At 44.0% G+C, this 16,387-nt stretch overlaps 1 protein-coding gene across 1 annotated transcript in view; it reads left to right on the top strand.

The window, feature by feature from the left end:
* Window positions 1-15,805, top strand: part of LOC147900376 (glucose-1-phosphate adenylyltransferase large subunit 3, chloroplastic/amyloplastic-like) — a 52,497-nt gene extending 36,692 nt beyond the window's left edge. Inside the window, exons 7-15 of the mRNA XM_087376981.1 lie at window positions 10,781-10,874; window positions 11,072-11,184; window positions 11,550-11,622; window positions 12,489-12,569; window positions 12,905-12,991; window positions 13,103-13,207; window positions 13,555-13,661; window positions 13,833-13,893; window positions 15,112-15,805. Of these exons, the coding sequence (XP_087233107.1) occupies window positions 10,781-10,874; window positions 11,072-11,184; window positions 11,550-11,622; window positions 12,489-12,569; window positions 12,905-12,991; window positions 13,103-13,207; window positions 13,555-13,661; window positions 13,833-13,893; window positions 15,112-15,213 (823 nt within the window). The 3' untranslated portion in view covers window positions 15,214-15,805. The remainder of the gene's footprint in view (window positions 1-10,780; window positions 10,875-11,071; window positions 11,185-11,549; window positions 11,623-12,488; window positions 12,570-12,904; window positions 12,992-13,102; window positions 13,208-13,554; window positions 13,662-13,832; window positions 13,894-15,111) is intronic.
* The last annotated feature ends 582 nt before the right edge of the window (window positions 15,806-16,387 follow it).

The following is a 16,387-nucleotide window of genomic DNA, read 5'->3' as shown; positions in this document are numbered from 1 at the left end:
CCAGCGTAGAAAGACACATCAGCAGTACGGATTGCAGGCAGGAGCAGTACGGACATGTTACAGAGGATGTACATACCTGCAGCGTGGGATCCAAGGGATGGAAAGGCCCTGGCAGGAGGTGGAATTGATGCAGCAGATCTGCGCCTGTTTGGAGCATGTAATGGGCCAGGCAACCTGGAACAGGTCAAGGCATGGGCAGGACAGCCTGGGCCAGTGGCTCCCTGCCACGTAGCCAGGCAGGGCCTGCAAAGACCTCAGAAGATGTGCCTCCCTCCAGGTCGGTTTACAGAGCAGGGATGGGTCGGTTTATGAGGCTGATGGGTCAGCCATTTTACCCCTATTGGGTTGGTGGGTTTGGAGGGCTCTCATCCCCTACAAAAGGGGAGCCTATGAGGTTCATTTAGCATCAATTAGTGCAGCAGATCACTAGCAGATTGGAGCAGTAGATCAGCAGCACCAATAGGGCCTACATCTAGGAGGTCTAGAGGAGGCTGGAAGGGCCTGCACACCTAGGCTGACATTTGGGTAACAAGCTGCAGGGATCAAGGCACGGTGACTAAAGTCTACAAAAGCTCGATGAGGAGCACACAGGCTTCGGACTCTAGAAGTGCCACGGAGTCCTACACCTTTTGGGGTAAGGACAAAGGTCCACAATTTGGTGGGAGTCTGGACTCCTTTGGTATTGTGTCCTTTTGGATGGAAATATATTAGTTGGTTCTATATCTTTTGTAGAGCATTGTCTGCTTACTGGCTTGCACATATGTATGTTGAGTATGCGAGGGGGAAGAGTGGAGGAAGGGAGCAAGAGAGTGAGAGTGAGAGAGAGAGACACTAGTGTGGGTGTGAAGTGATGAGTGAGCCACACCACAAACTCACTTATGTTTTATTAGGATTAGGTTTACCCTATGACTGTCTTAAGACAGTCATAGGTGTCCTATCTTTAATTCTTAAACTAAGGGTTGGCAATGTGCCTTTACCCCAACAACCTCCCACCTAAAGGCCAATGTGCCTAAAGGGGAGAAAAGAATAAAAATTACAGCAATATACAGTTACTGTATACAAGACCATAAAGTAAGAATGGTCTCATCCTAATCCCATGATGTGGCGGCAATGTGCAAACCGCTCTGTAGGCAAGCTCTTAGTGAGCAAATCTGCAGGATTATCATCAGTATGTACTTTCATAAGCTCAAGACGCTTGTCTTCCAGTACCTCCCTGATGAAATGATATTTCACTTCTATGTGCTTGGTCTTCTGATGAAAGACCGGATTCTTTGCCAACATGATAGCACTCTGACTATCACAATGCAAAACTGGCATATCTCCTGTAATGCCCAAATCTCCCACCAGCCGAGTAAGCCATATTGCTTCCTTGCAAGCCTCAGTGGCTGCAACATATTCAGCTTCTGTGGTTGACGGTGCAACGCATTTCTGCAACCGAGACACCCATGATATAGCACCTCCTGCAAATGTGAAAATATAACCGGTAGTAGACTTCCAGTTATCTGCATTCCCTGCATAGTCTGAATCTGTAAAACCATGCACCAATGCATCCTGCCTACCATAGCATATGCACAAGTCTTTGGTACCTTTGAGATACCTCAAGACACCTTTCACTGCTTCCCAATGCCGCTTGCCTGGATTTGCCATATACCTGCTGATGACTCCCACCGCAAAAGCAATATCCGGACGAGTGGCAACCATGGCATACATCAAAGATCCAACTGCAGATGCATACGGAACCTTGGCCATTTCAGCCTTATCATCATCTGATCTAGGGCTGTCCTTACTGCTGAGTTTTAAATGTGGAGGCAACGGGGTACTAATGGACTTCCCCCCCTCCATTTTAAACCTCTGCAGTACTTTGTCAATATACTCTTTCTGTGACAGAAACAAAAGTCCCTTGGACCTGTCACGAGTAATACGCATGCCAAGAATATGATTTGCATCACCCAAGTCTTTCATGTCAAAAGACTTATGCAGTTGTTTCTTCAAAGCACTAATCTCATGCTGAGATTTACTGGCAATAAGCATGTCATCCACATATAGAATGAGTAGCATCAAACTGCCATCCTTTGCCCGTTTGGTGTACAAGCAATGATCGGTCTCACACAGATGATACCCTTGGGACTGCATGAAGGCATCAAACTTTTTTTACCATTCCCTTGGTGCCTGCTTGAGTCCATACAAGCTCCTCTTGAGCTTACACACAAGCTGTTCTTTCCCTTTAACAGCATATCCCTCTGGCTGACTCATATAGATTTCATCATGAAGATCTCCGTGAAGAAAAGCTGTCTTCACATCCATCTGACATAAATCCATGTCATCATGAGCAACAAGAGCTAACACTGCTCTCAAAGTAGTCATCTTGACTACAGGTGAAAAAATTTCATCAAAGTCAATGCCCTTCTCCTGCTTAAATCCTTTGGCAACCAATCTGGCCTTATACCGAGGTAAAGCATTTGAATCCACTTTGACTTTGTAAACCCACTTGCATGGCAAAACCTTTCTGCCTGCAGGTAACTGCACCAAGTCCCATGTATCATTCTGAAGTAGGGAGTCCATTTCTGACTGCATGGCTTTCTCCCACTTCTTTTTCTCTGTTCTTCCCATAGCTTCCTTGAAGCTGGAAGGCTCACCACAATCTGTCAGCATAATAAAATCAGCCACATTATTGGCTCCTGGAACAAACCTGGCAGGAGGCCGTTGTGCACGGGTGCTCCTCCTCACAAAATGTTCCGGATTAGGCTGCTGTCCAGCCTGTTCTTCATGCATGACGGGTGGCTGTACCACCATATCTGGCTGTTCTACAGCCCCATCTGTTGGCACATCCAGTGGTGCATCATTGGCAAAATTATCTGGCTGATTTTCAGCCTGTATACCCTCTTGAACAGGGTGATCTGCAGCAGGCTGCTGCTGCATATAAATGGGCATTCTTTGCTGTCCAACATCATCATAAATAACCCTCCTGTATTCCACAGGTTGCACGGGTTCCTTGTGTACACTATCTTCTTTAAAGATGACATCATTGCTGCGTATAATCTTCCGTTTAACGGGATCCCATAACCTGTACCCCATTTCACCTTCGTCACCATATCCCATAAAGATGCATCTGATAGACTTTGGATCCAGTTTGGTGCGGAGATCTTTCCGTACATGAGCAAAGCACTCGCAGCCAAATACCCGTAAGTGCTTATATGAGGGTGGCTTGCCAGACCACACCTCCTCTGGCACTTTCAACTCCAAAGCCTTATTTGGTGACCTGTTAATAATGTGAACTGCTGTTTGCACGGCTTCCGCCCAAAAGCCATGGGGTAATGCAGCATAAGACAACATACATCGAACCTTCTCCTGAATAGTTCGATTCATCCGCTCACTTGCACCATTTTGAGATGCATTATGAGGGGCTGTGAGTTCCTGTTTGATGCCCTTAGCTTGGCAAAACTGCACAAAAGCATGTGACACATACTCACCCCCATTATCGGATCTGAGGCATTTCAGCCTACGACCTGTCCGATTTTCAACCTGAGCGACAAACCTCTTGAAAGCATCTAGGGCATCTCCCTTATGCTTCAAGAAATAGACCCACACCTTACGTGTGGCATCATCAATGAAAGTAATAAAATATTTGGCACCCCCTAGTGATAACTGTGGCATCTCACACAAATCAGTGTGCACTAGATCAAGTGGTGCTCTATTCTGGGGAGATCTCCTCTTATGAGGAGTCACAGAATGCTTGCCAAAAATACAATGATCACAAGTAGGCAAATCTGAAAAAGAGAGAGGCGGCAGATAACCCAAACGTGAGAGTTCTTGCATTCCTTTAACAGACATGTGTCCCAACCGGCTATGCCACAATGAAACCTTTGGCAGCTCGGTTATGGCAACAACATGATTACCCACACTGGAAACATAAAGAGGGTACAAGGTATCACTCTTAAAACCCTCAGCCACTACAGTCTGGCCATCAGTAATCACCCATTTGGAATCCCCAAATGTGGTGTGGTAACCACTGTCATCTAATAAGCCACTGCTAATCAGATTTTTCTTGATTTGCGGCACATGGCGAACACCATCAAGCATAAATGACTGTCCATCAGGAAATACTATCTGTATACTGCCAATCCCTGCAATCTGACATGCATAGTTGTTCCCAAGATGAACAACTCCATGAGTACCTGTGTAGGAAGTAAACCACTCCCTATGAGGTGTAACATGAAAAGAAGCACCTGAATCCAAGAGCCAGGTGTGCATGTCATGGCCATCAATAACCAAAGCATGCCTGCAACAGTAAATGGGATAAATCCCAAGCAATCACCCTTATACCAAGGGGAGAAAATGCATCTGAAGATCTCTGTTGGTAACCCAAGTGCTATCAAACAAAGTCTGGGCAAAAGCCCCTTGATCTGACACCTGAATCAAGTGGAGAACACCTCAACACTGAGGTAGCATGCAATATGAAATCTCTTTGACACTTGTACCTGACAATGTGTAATGCATAGGCTGCCCCTTTGTACTCAGTAACAACACAACTCACAACGTACAGACACCAAGAAGAAAATCTTTTGAGCACTGTCAACGATGGGCAGTTAGGGACCGAGTAAACTCGATGCGCCCTGACCAAGCGTGGCTCAACTGAGATTTTCAAAGTGCATACAAAGAATGTGACCTGCAACAAATGTCACCAAATGCACTGCGGAAATAAAGCAAATGTGTGCTCCCTGGCTACACACTGCCTCAAGGCATATACTGCAAACACATCCAGGCAAAAGCCCTTTGATAAGATCACCCAAAACTGAGAATTTCACTCAGTAAATGTATAGAAACTCCTGCTGTACTTCTGTCCTTCTTGCAGCACGCTTCCCCCAAAAAAAAATTGAGACTTTGCAGCAAAAACAACCAAGTCCTGCTGTTTCTGTACCCTGCTGGTTCGACGCCAACCCAGTGTACCTGCAGACGGACTGTCGTCCGTACCTGGCTGGGAAGGACTGTCGTCCGTACCTGTGTACGGCTGTCCGTACAGCTGATGTAAGAACTGCTGTAAAACACAGCAGCTATGCTGCTGTACTGCAGCAGGCTGGCGACGCCCACGCCCTCGTCAAAGACCTGCAAAAGGTGCAGCTGTTGTACGAAATGCGCCGAAATGCGCCCGCGACCACGCCTTGCAGCTGCCGTACGAAATCGCCCGCGACAAACTGCGCCGCTTGCGATGCACACACCCGCGACCACCGTATCCCCTTCAAAACGCGCCGCCGTACGGCTCTGCGCCCTGGTCCGTACAGTCGTACGGACGACGTACGTCCGTACGGAACTGTCCGTACGTCCGTACGGTATGGATGAGGATGAGGTAGAGGGAGAAAAAGCTCGATGGCTCTGATACCAGTTGCGAGGGGGAAGAGTGGAGGAAGGGAGCAAGAGAGTGAGAGTGAGAGAGAGAGACACTAGTGTGGGTGTGAAGTGATGAGTGAGCCACACCACAAACTCACTTATGTTTTATTAGGATTAGGTTTACCCTATGATTGTCTTAAGACAGTCATAGGTGTCCTATCTTTAATTCTTTAACTAAGGGTTGGCAATGTGCCTTTACCCCAACAGAGTACACAATGTAAAGATGTTTTGGATTCCGTAGTTAAACACTTGTCTGTGAATTCCTGGGCTATCTATCTGTCTTCCGCTGTGGGTACCCTTTTTTGTGATTTTTAACAATGGGTTTCATCCTGGAAGTGGGGGCAATCTATCCCCTTTTTCTGAGAATAGCCTTTGGTAACCAACCTTGCCATTGTACTTGTCAATGGTACCATCACATTTTTTGTACACCCACTTTGTCTCAATAGCTTTCTTTCCCATGGGCAATCCATGAATTCCCACGTTTTGTTTTTTAGGATAGATGAATTCATGGCTCTTATCTAACGGTCATTGTCTTTAGCATTTTGAAAACTGCTGAGTTCATTTGTATCATACATGTTAGGTATTTATGGAGCTTGTAGTGTGAACATGGTTATAGTTTTGTGTGGTGTGAAGGGGTTGTGGCTTGAACATTTTTGGTTGGTGTAAGTGGTTTGGTGTGTGTCATGTCATGTATGATGTCGGTGAGATTCTCTCAATTGGCTTCATCAATGATGTATATGTGTGAGAAGATATGGCTCTTTGTCCATAAAGTGAGACCCCCTTGTACTTGCAATGATCAAATTTATTCAGTACTTTGCCTCCATATTTGTGTCCATCATGTAGTCACATTCACCATTCCCAACATGGTATCAGAGCTTCATCATCGCTTATGCGGGGATCTCTTTCTCCTCTGCTGGCCCACTGTGCTCTTACAATAGCCAGACTTTCTTCATCCCGGTTGAAAACATTTTTTTCCCTTGAACCTTGCGTGCATATCCTATGTATGTGCGCTAGCCTTCGTCACGGCTGAGTCTGCCCTTCACCTCCAGAGTGCCAACAGAAACTCGGTACGAAGACCTTTGTATAAATGGATGCCAAGTATGTGTGCGTGTGTGGATTTGTATGTATGAGAGCATATGTTAATACTATGTTCTACACCCACTGTTGGGCGCTGATGACTTCAGTGGGGATGTCATATTAGCTAGTAATACTATGCGTGATGAGTTTATGGTTTTAAACTTTATGAGTGACTATCTGTTATTGAAACTGCACTATGCTGTGTTTTTAAGGATGAGTTTGGGCATGTTCTTGCTTTCATCTAGATATATGCAGATCCTATTTATGTCCTTGTTTACTGCCAGGATTGAGCGCTCTACTGTTGAAGCCATTGTGCATTTGGAGCTGGCCTGTCATCAGTCGCACAGGTGTTCAAGAGTGGTCTCTGCTGCTGCTCATGGGTACAAGGTAGAGGGAAAAGGACCACTCTTGAACACCTGTGCGACTGAAGACATACAAGCAGTTCTTCAACTTTTAGCTTACAAGTGTGCCCGGCACAGTGAGAAGATGCACAGTGAGATAGTGCAGTGAGAAGATGCACAGTGAGAGCCTTGAAAGCGGCCTCGTATGGGGCAGTAGTTGTGCGACTATTGTAATTCTATTTTGGAGCAAAGGAGCTGCCAAGGATTTCTCCAGTGAATGGTGACGCTTTTCGATTCCTCTCCTCCCTCCCAAGTGCTCATAGCCCAATGTTAAAATCGACTAAGAATCTTTTGATCTTCTATTGGCTGCTCAGAAGTGCTTTTAATTGCCAGTGGAAGTAACCCTTAAAATGCAACCTGAGAACCTGGATGCAGCTGTTTATCAAACTTAGTCATGGATTGATCTCAGTTTTCTGCAAAAATTATATCTCTATTGACAAAAATCCTTCTTGTCTGAGGATTGTAGAGAAAGTAAGCTTTGCTCTCACTCCTGTAGCCAACAGAAATTCACTTAATGGCCTTATTATCTAGCTTGCTTCTCAATTGACTAGGCATATGTGCATAGGATGTGCAGTTGAAAGACCTTGAGGTAGTCAACCTTGGGTTTTCTGTTATACCAAGCATCAAAAGGGAGTAATTGTTTTAAAGGCCTTGGCTGGGCATCTGTTCAAAATGTGTGCTCCACACGTTATTGCCTCCATCCAAAATTTGGGTGGCAACCTTTTCCCTTTAATCATGCATTTGGTCATTTCCATCAGCGACCTATTTCTGTTAGAATGTAGGGACTGTTTGGACAGAAACCCTACCGCAGCATAACAAACTCAAATCTCATTTATCTCTCATTAGAACAGAAGAAGAAATATTCAATTATGTGAGAAAAGCCAAAAAGCATGGCTGGCTTCCTAGTCTATAAATTCTAGAGCCTCCATGCTCTTTTGTAGAATTGGAGTTTCTTCTTGTCTTCTTGCTCCCGTACGAGCTAACTTTGTATCAAGTTTATGCTTTTATATAATCCTTCATGGGCGGCTAGCCCTTATTTGTCACCCCTAGTGTGTTGTGCGCTCTTCTCCCCCCCTCTTTCCTTCCTAATTTTGAGTACTTTTCTAGCTGAATCATTGCTACCCTTCACTTATTCCCAACATGCAGTATTGGTAACGGATCTGCAATTCGATTTGTCTAGAGCTGCTGCGTTTCGATGAAATCTGGGAGTTTGCAAGTCGGCGGAGTTACAGAATAGATTGCATAGGTGCAACAGCTGCAAAAATTTTGTCCCATTTTTCACCTCCGAAAATAGGTTACACATGTTGGAAAGGTCACCTTCCCATATGTTAGCCCCCAAATGAGGAGAGCATGGGGGAGGGAGACCTAGGGCAGAAGATGTCCAAAGAAGAGAGAGAGAGAGGGGGGGGCTGCCACATGGGCAGCACCTCACAAGAGAAGAAGACTGCAACAGATGGCGCCAAGTACAAGGCCTGCAAATGTTTTGAAGGAGGCAGATCTGGAGCAGCAGGAAAGGGAAAGAAGTGCCTGGGATGAGCCGGCCTATGGGCAGGCAAGGGGCCTGCAAGGGCCTGGCAGCAGCAAAGGGAGGAGCTGCAAAAGGGCAGCACCTTGCCCTTATAAAGGGCCATGGAGCGGGATGGTTGGCCATATGGCCAAGTCCACAGCCCCATACATAGGGGGGAGTGGAGGGGGCCAGCCACTCAGCTGGCACACAAAACAAGGGGGCTGGGCCCCCACTTAAATGAAGAGGGCACACAGCCTAAGAGCAGCTGCCCACAGCCCAAAATATAGGGGTGGTGGGGGCGGGTTTTATGGCAGCAAAGTCAGCCAGATACAGCCTGTCCAGTTGGCTATTTTGCCAGGCCTTGGGGCCTGTAAAAGGGGAGGCTAGGAGCCTTATAACTTATCCAGCAAGCCAGCAAACTTGGGAGCAGCAGGATCAGCAGTTCACACGTCCCCAAGCCTACATCCACCAGGAGGCAGAGGAGTGCAATAGCGGCTGCAGACTGAGCTCTACTAGGGCTTGTACTTGACTGTCTCCTAGGGCAGCATGAAGCTGAGGTCAAAGGACGGAGAGTCTACATACACTTGAGGTGGAGCACGCGGGCTCTAGTTCTAGAGATATCCGGCAGATAGTAGAAGTACGTGGTGGTAAGATGAAAGGACCACGCTCTTGTGGGACTTTGGATCTATCTGTCTTTGTATTGTGTCCATCGTTTTCGACGGAAATGTATTCTTTTGGTAGCTTCTATATCTGTCTATTGATGAGTCTGCACATCTATTTGAAGCACATAAGTTTAAGAAGTTTATGATTCCACTCACCACACACACTATGTGAGCTCCTGGTCTATTCTATCAGTCTTCCGCTGTGCGTACCCTCTGTTGGTCAATTTCTAACAACACAGGTCTTAAACTAGAGCAGCCAAAACAGCTTCGAGAGCATGGAGAAAGTTGCGGTCTGCTCAAGAGATATAGGAGGCAGCGATACATCAGAGCAGGGAAACAAATTGAAGTGAGGACTATAGAAGGTCCTTTAGTTTGACTAAATGGAATGCAAATAAAGTGAGGATATGCAGTGGCACCCTCTTGTTAGAAATGAGGAGGAAATGAATCACTCAATCCTCCACCCAAGATCTCTCCAACTCTTACACACTCAACTCAGATAGATGATCACAGATGCAACAAACACACACTCAGAAATAACAGCAAGTATAGATGGAGAGAGAAAGTATATTCATCCACTGGATGGTGGATAGAAAATGGCTCCAAGGGAGCAATACAAATCACAGCAGGGTGCTAGAGAAAACTGATGAACTCTCTCTCACAAAACTGTTCCAGATCTGAGTGCTGAACACTGCCTTGGAGAAGGGCTTTCTGTAATGTACTGGATGCTGGGCTGAATGGAGAAGTGGGCCTTTTATAGGCTCTGCCCAGGCCCCTTCAAATGACCGACCAGCAGGGTCGGTTACCCTGTCTGGTGGCCGACCATAGGGCCCCATAAACCGACTAGGGTTGGCCCTGGTCGATGGCCCTATATAAGGGTGCCCTGGGAGGCCAGTCTGTGCTGCTGCTGGTGCCTTCATGTGAGGCCTAGAGCCCCCTCAAACCTGCTGTTGCAGGCTGCGACCAGCCCTCTGATGCCTGCCTAGGTCTCTCCCCAGCCCTACTACCTCTCATTGCCCCTTGTCCCCTCAAATCGAGGGCTCACAGGTGGGCACAGTGAGATTCTAACACCTCTCTCTAGATGGAAAGAAGGGCTGTAGGAGCTAGTTTAGTATGCATGTTTTGCTTTTGCATTATGAGTTGAAGCATGTTCTCCAGTCATTCAGGTATGTAAACAGGGCCAGGAAAAACAATTCTGTAATTTAGAAGCCCAATGAGGCTCTCTGTGTTTGGTGGCTTGCCTTCTATGCAAGGGGCAATTCAGGATAACCAAAATTTTGCATTCATATCTGCTGAATAGTCATAATAGATTCATATTCCAGGTCTTCGTGACTTGGCTGAATAAAAGATGTTGTGAGGGCTAGGTCTAGGGAGATCTTGGTGTAAATAAGATGTTTATATGTTCTTGTATGTGTAGAGCTCTTTGAAGTCGGCCTATACAATGATCTATGCTTTTCGTAATTGTATCTTGATATGTTTCAGTCTTTAACCATATATTTTGCATGTATCTCTTGTCAATTCTAGAATTGGCAAGTGCATGGCCATACACGGGCTTGTATATGTTTGTGTTGGTGCATGTCAAACATGTTTTAATTACGCTATTGTCTTTGTCTAAAACTGGTAAGAAGCAACCGTATCATAGCAGGAATTGCATTCTGGATGGTTTGAAGTTAATAATGACAATTTTATCTCCATGCAATAATTGTGAAACCTCGTGTACATCTCTAAAAATTTCATACTTTGTCTTACAGCCGAGCTTCAGACTATGGTCTGATGAAGATTGATAGCAAAGGGCGGGTTTTGTATTTTTCGGAGAAGCCCAAGGGGGATGATCTCAAGGCTATGGTAAGTTCTCCTCCACTGTATGCTTATTAGAAAATCAAATTTCCATCGTCCTTTCAGAGGACGCTAGGGACTTCAAACATAATCTTGAAGGTGAAAAGTATAAAGTTATTTTTTTTCCATGTCAAGCAAGTTAAATTGTGTTTCAGCTTAACTAGTGTTTCAGCTTTGTATCTTATAGTAAAAATATCTCATATCAGGAGGTGGACACAACTGTTCTAGGTTTGTCTCCAGAGGAGGCGAAGAAAAATCCTTACATTGCATCCATGGGAGTTTATGTCTTTAAAAAGGATATTCTTCTTAAACTTCTCCGGTGAGTTGTTTCTGATGGGAAGCAAAAGCAGGATGAATAAATGTGATCTTTGTATATAATATGAGCTGAAGATTTCCTTACTTGCATAGAGAAATTACCCCCTTGTACATGGAAGGGTAGATACAAGATCTAAGGATGTGGTGACCATAGTTCTGGGATTTGTATGCTGTTAGACTAATCTTATATGGTTGAATGCAGCATGGAATGGTTTTAAAAGTTGATAGGGTTTCTGTTCTAGGTCATGTGGCACCTTTAATATGTATAACATAGCCTTTTCATTGTTGTATTTCCTGCAGATGGTGTTATCCCACTGCAAATGATTTTAGATATTAACATCAGCCTTTTCATTGTTGTATTGCCCGCAGATGGCGTTATCCCACCGCAAATGATTTTGGCTCAGAAATTATTCCTGCCTCAGCAAAGGAATGTAACGTTAAGGTAATAATATCCTGAGAAATTCTTGGGCATCTCTCAGTCAGGGACAGAGATGTTAGTCAAAATGATTTCTCCTTCTGTTTGACATCTATATTGCAGTGATTTGGACGTTTCCTTTCATTAAGGAAGTGATGTATGAAAAATACCTCCTCTTTTGTATTTAGTAATTTTGTGTGTGCAAATGTGTGCACGTGCTCACATACTTGTCACTCTGCCGGGTGTGTGCACGGACACTGGCTTGTAGCTGTGCTGGCGTCTGTTTGAGTGTCTCTTAGTTTAGTTCTTGCAACCTCTTCTTCAAGGTGATGTGTTCATTATTCTGGCTGGAAAGGCATACCGTCCTTGCTGAAGGTCTCAAAGGCTTTGGTGATTTATATCAGCCTGACGCTCAGTGTGGTGGAAACCTGACTCTGTCAGTGTTTTATGCTTACTAATTGTCCCTCCTTTCCCTCAACGCACCCTTCCTGGGCGGCCATCACTTCTATCAATTTTGAATGATTCCAGATATCTTCCAGGCTGTGAACAACGACTGTGAGTCTAGTAGATGGTCATCGTAGCTACCAGCGAATGGCAGTTAACTCCTCAGCCAAGCTGTCCATGTGGTCCCCCACTGCCCTTTCCAATAGGTGTTCACCTTCCGAGCTCCTCTCACTGCACAGAAAGACAAATATATGTATGCACATATATCAGTTTGGAAATGCTCCCATTTGGTGGTAAATATGGCAGCAATCGCAGGAAAGAATTTCATCAAGGGTGATAACTGGAGTAATCATTTTAATGCCCTTGGTTAAGTCAAGGACATGATAGAAATTGTGAGTGCTATTGAATTCACAGACATTCATATGTTTTCCATCTGTATGGATGAACAGGCTTACCTCTTTGATGGCTACTGGGAGGATATTGGAACAATCAGATCCTTCTATGAAGCTAACTTAGCTCTGACTGCTCAGGTGACCATTCTTCATAATATTCAATAATTTCGCATGTTCATGGCAGAAATAGAATGGTTAAATTAGAGTTTTCACCTAATCTTCTAGATTAACTTTGAGCATGTTCATCCCTGTTGCACACACGTTGACATGTTAGTGTGATTGCTTGTGTTTTGGTTCTTTGTTAGATAAGGGGCACTTGCGTAATTGAGCTTGTAATTGATGACCTTGGTTTGATCTTGTGCTTGCTTGAAAATGGCTATTTGGTCACATTCCCTGCTGTAGTGATGCACAACTGTTTCTCATGCTCTAATGCAGCTTAATCTCACTGCCCTATATTTGCTTCTTGGATGTAGCCACCAAAATTCAGCTTCTATGATGCCATGAAGCCAATTTATACCTCACCACGATACCTTCCGCCAACAAAAGTTGATAGTTGCAAGGTTGGGTTGTCTCTCTACCGTTAAAGCTTTCTAGTTGTAAACTTACTTTTGAGGTCTTTAATTACTTTTTGAGAATGTGCAACTGACTTATTGGTTGTTTTTTACTCACAGATAATTCAATCAATAATATCACATGGCTGTTTTCTGCGGGAATGTGCAGTGGAACATTCAATTGTGGGAATTAGATCCCGTATTGAAAATGGCGCTGAGTTGAAGGTAGGACCAATTGGTTTGAGTTGTTTGTGAAAAACAAACAGTGCAGCACTCCTTGCAATTTTATGGAACTCCAGTTAACAGCTTACGCCTGGTTGCAATGATTTTGTATTGTATGCCTATTTTTCTTCTATAAGTGTGGCTCCTACTTCAGTGGTGTGTCAAATTTTTGGAACACAGCTATCAATAGACTTAAAGTGAATTAACCACTGGAGGATTGCTCTTTGAATAGTGAAGTGAAGTCCTTTATCTAATGGATTGGTGTTGTTGGTCGATTGCGTTGACTAGAGAGGGCCTTGTTTTGTGGCAGTATTCTGAAGCAAGATCTACAAAATGTTGGGTGTTTTCAGGATACTGTCATGCTTGGTGCTGATTACTACGAAACAGATGTTGAGCAGGCAGCCCTTCTTGCTCAAGGGAAAGTTCCAGTGGGAGTAGGAGAGAACACCAAAATCAGGTGAAGTTTGTCCCACTGGTGTATTTACTTGGCAGGATGTGTCTCCACAGAGGTCTTTTTTCTAGGTTTTGGCAAGACACTTCATAATATTTTGGTATTAGCTTGAATTTTCCTTTGTCTCAAGATCTTAGTATTTCCTGACCTACAATCCCCAATGATCTTGTTTTGCAGGAATTGCATTATTGACAAGAATGCCAGGATTGGGAAAAATGTAGTGATAGCAAATTCTGAGGTGAGTTACCATAAGTCGTATCTACCCTTTTCATGTCAGAGATTGAAAATGGTTTTTAAGGTAATGGATATAGGACCTGTGCCTCCGGAGTGGAATGAGATGCAGATAATTTGGACTTCTTGGAGTCGAAAAGGGTTCACTGTCACTTTACATTCCACCAAGATATTTTAATGTGGATTTCTGACCACAGAGTTCTGAAAGCAAATTGTTCAACGTTTTGAATAATGCATCTGTACGTGATACGGTGTTGGTTTTGATATTTTGAGATTGAACCCACAATTTGGCTTTCAACAATGTAGTGGGTGTTTATTAAAGTTACAGAGGAACCTTCAGTTGGAGACAAAGAATTTGTTTGGCTAGACAGTAGCGTTGCAGTGGTAAAATTGTTGGGAAGAGCTGTTTGCTGGACGGTAATGTTTATGATTCAGTAATGCAAAAAGATGGTGAGGATGTTAAATAAGGCTTTCAGGCCTAGGGTTGGCTTTAATGCCATGTTCGCTCACCCTTTCTGTGCACCTGCTCTGTTACATTATTGCTTGCAAATATGTCTGCAAGACGTGGGTTTATGCAAATCTCTTAAAAAATCCATTGTAATAATCTAATAGTCTTAAGACAAATGTAATTATTAGTCCAGAAAGAGGCTTGAAGACTTGGAGCTATAATAACTTCAACTATTTTTAGTCTAGCTGCTTTGGCTTCCTGAGAATAGTTGGCCTCTACCTTTCACCAGCTACTTGTATGTGTTGCTTGTACCAGATTCTTCTCAGTTGTTTCATTCTTCAAATATGTGTGTTCCTTGTGGATTCATGCTTTTCTGTTCAAAGAGGCTGAGTAGTTAGGTGCATGCATGTAAGTAGGCATGGTGGTCTGCTTTTGGTGTTAGTTGCAGTAACAAGCTTGGGAGTTGAACTGTTACGTAGTGCTTTTGTTTTATTATTTACTGCTATACTTTCATGCAAGTGAATTTCTAAATTTTAGAGTGAGCAAGGTTGCTCTCAATGGTGACAATGAATGACTCCTGGTGAAAGCTATATTATTGCTTGTTTAACCTTGGGCACTGATAGATTTGGCAAGGTTTTTCCCTCGTCTTTTCTTTTTCCTTGTTTGTTGTGGTCATTTGTTATTTTTTGAAGTGTTTGGGTGTTTACCTAGTGCGAATTATACTAGTGGTTTTCCTGAGCCAATTCTGAGGAAACTGACAATTTTTTGGCTTTTCAGAATGTGGAGGAAGCGGACAGGTCTGCTGATGGGTTCTGCATTCGATCTGGCATCACAGTCATATTGAAGGACTCAACAATTAAGGATGGAACTGTGATTTGAGCTTATTGCATAGAACATTACCTGAACCTGCCCAGATGCTACTAAAATTTCGGCTATCTGTGGGGTGGACCATCATGGTAAGTTTTTTAGTGGTGGCCTGTTTGGAGTTAAAGAAGCCCACCTGACAAGAAAATGGCCAGATGGCAATGCCAATGGATAAAGCTTACCAGGAAGGAATTCCAGTACCTGCGCCATCACTGTAAAAGGGCGAAGATGATATCATTCCAGGGGCCCTTCTGCAGTATGCGAAAGGTCTTCACTTCAGCAGTGGGTTGCATTGTAGGTCAAGATTACAGTTGGCTCTCGAGATAAAAAACCCTCTTGCAGTATCTCTCGAGGCTATGAATCTGAAGTTGCCATGAGCAGCATTGTAAGTAGTTCTGTAATATGATGCTTCCTGCATAAATTTTCTTCGGGATTAGAGGTGTGCAATGTTTGTCTCCTGACATCGTCACTACTGGAAACGTCGGTTATCAGACATTATGAATTTGTAGGACAAAGAATTTCCTTGAAATGAAACAATTGCCTTCTTAAGTAGCTTGTAAGCGTTTGATGTAACTGGGTTGCATTGTAGATCAAGATGACAGTTGGGTCTCTCAATAAAACCTTCTTGCATTAACATTTTCTGAGGCTAAGTATCTAGTATGAATGCTCACACTTGTGTATCTGTTGGGTTAGAGTGGGTGCACCGTGCAATGTTTGTCTCCTGACATCGTCTCATGCTTGGAAACGCTGGTTAACAGACCTTATGAATTCAGGACTGTCTATTTAACAGATTTTTAAGTAAATGTAGCGCTAAAGTGCAAGGGGTCATGTATCTGTACTCATTTCAAATACACGAATGTGGCAGTGAACAGTTACGAAAGTTGTGTAAACCCTTATCTGTAATGGTGTTGTCTGTGTAGACTCTCTACTCTCTCCTACATCCAGTCGTTCCTCCTCCCTTAGTTTAGCGCAGTGTCAGAATATGAGGTTTATTGCTTAATATAATTGCACCCTTAACACTGCGCACTTGCCCATGGTGCAATTCTGGTGCAGAGGTTACGCTGAAAAATCTGGCTCAAAATGTGCCTCAATCCAGCTCAAGTTACATACATTGAAGATCTAGGTATTTATTGTTGCTTGTATAGAGAGAGCTTGAGTAATCAAAGAGATCGAAGGAAATTGTGACGAG

Source organism: Dipteris shenzhenensis, chromosome 7 (genome assembly GCF_047967505.1).
Source record: "Dipteris shenzhenensis isolate YYH24624 ecotype China chromosome 7, Dip_SZ_1.0, whole genome shotgun sequence".
NCBI classification, from domain to species: domain Eukaryota; kingdom Viridiplantae; phylum Streptophyta; class Polypodiopsida; order Gleicheniales; family Dipteridaceae; genus Dipteris; species Dipteris shenzhenensis.
The sequence above is the reverse complement of the archived record's forward strand: the minus strand, read 5'-3'. Positions and strand labels throughout refer to the sequence as shown.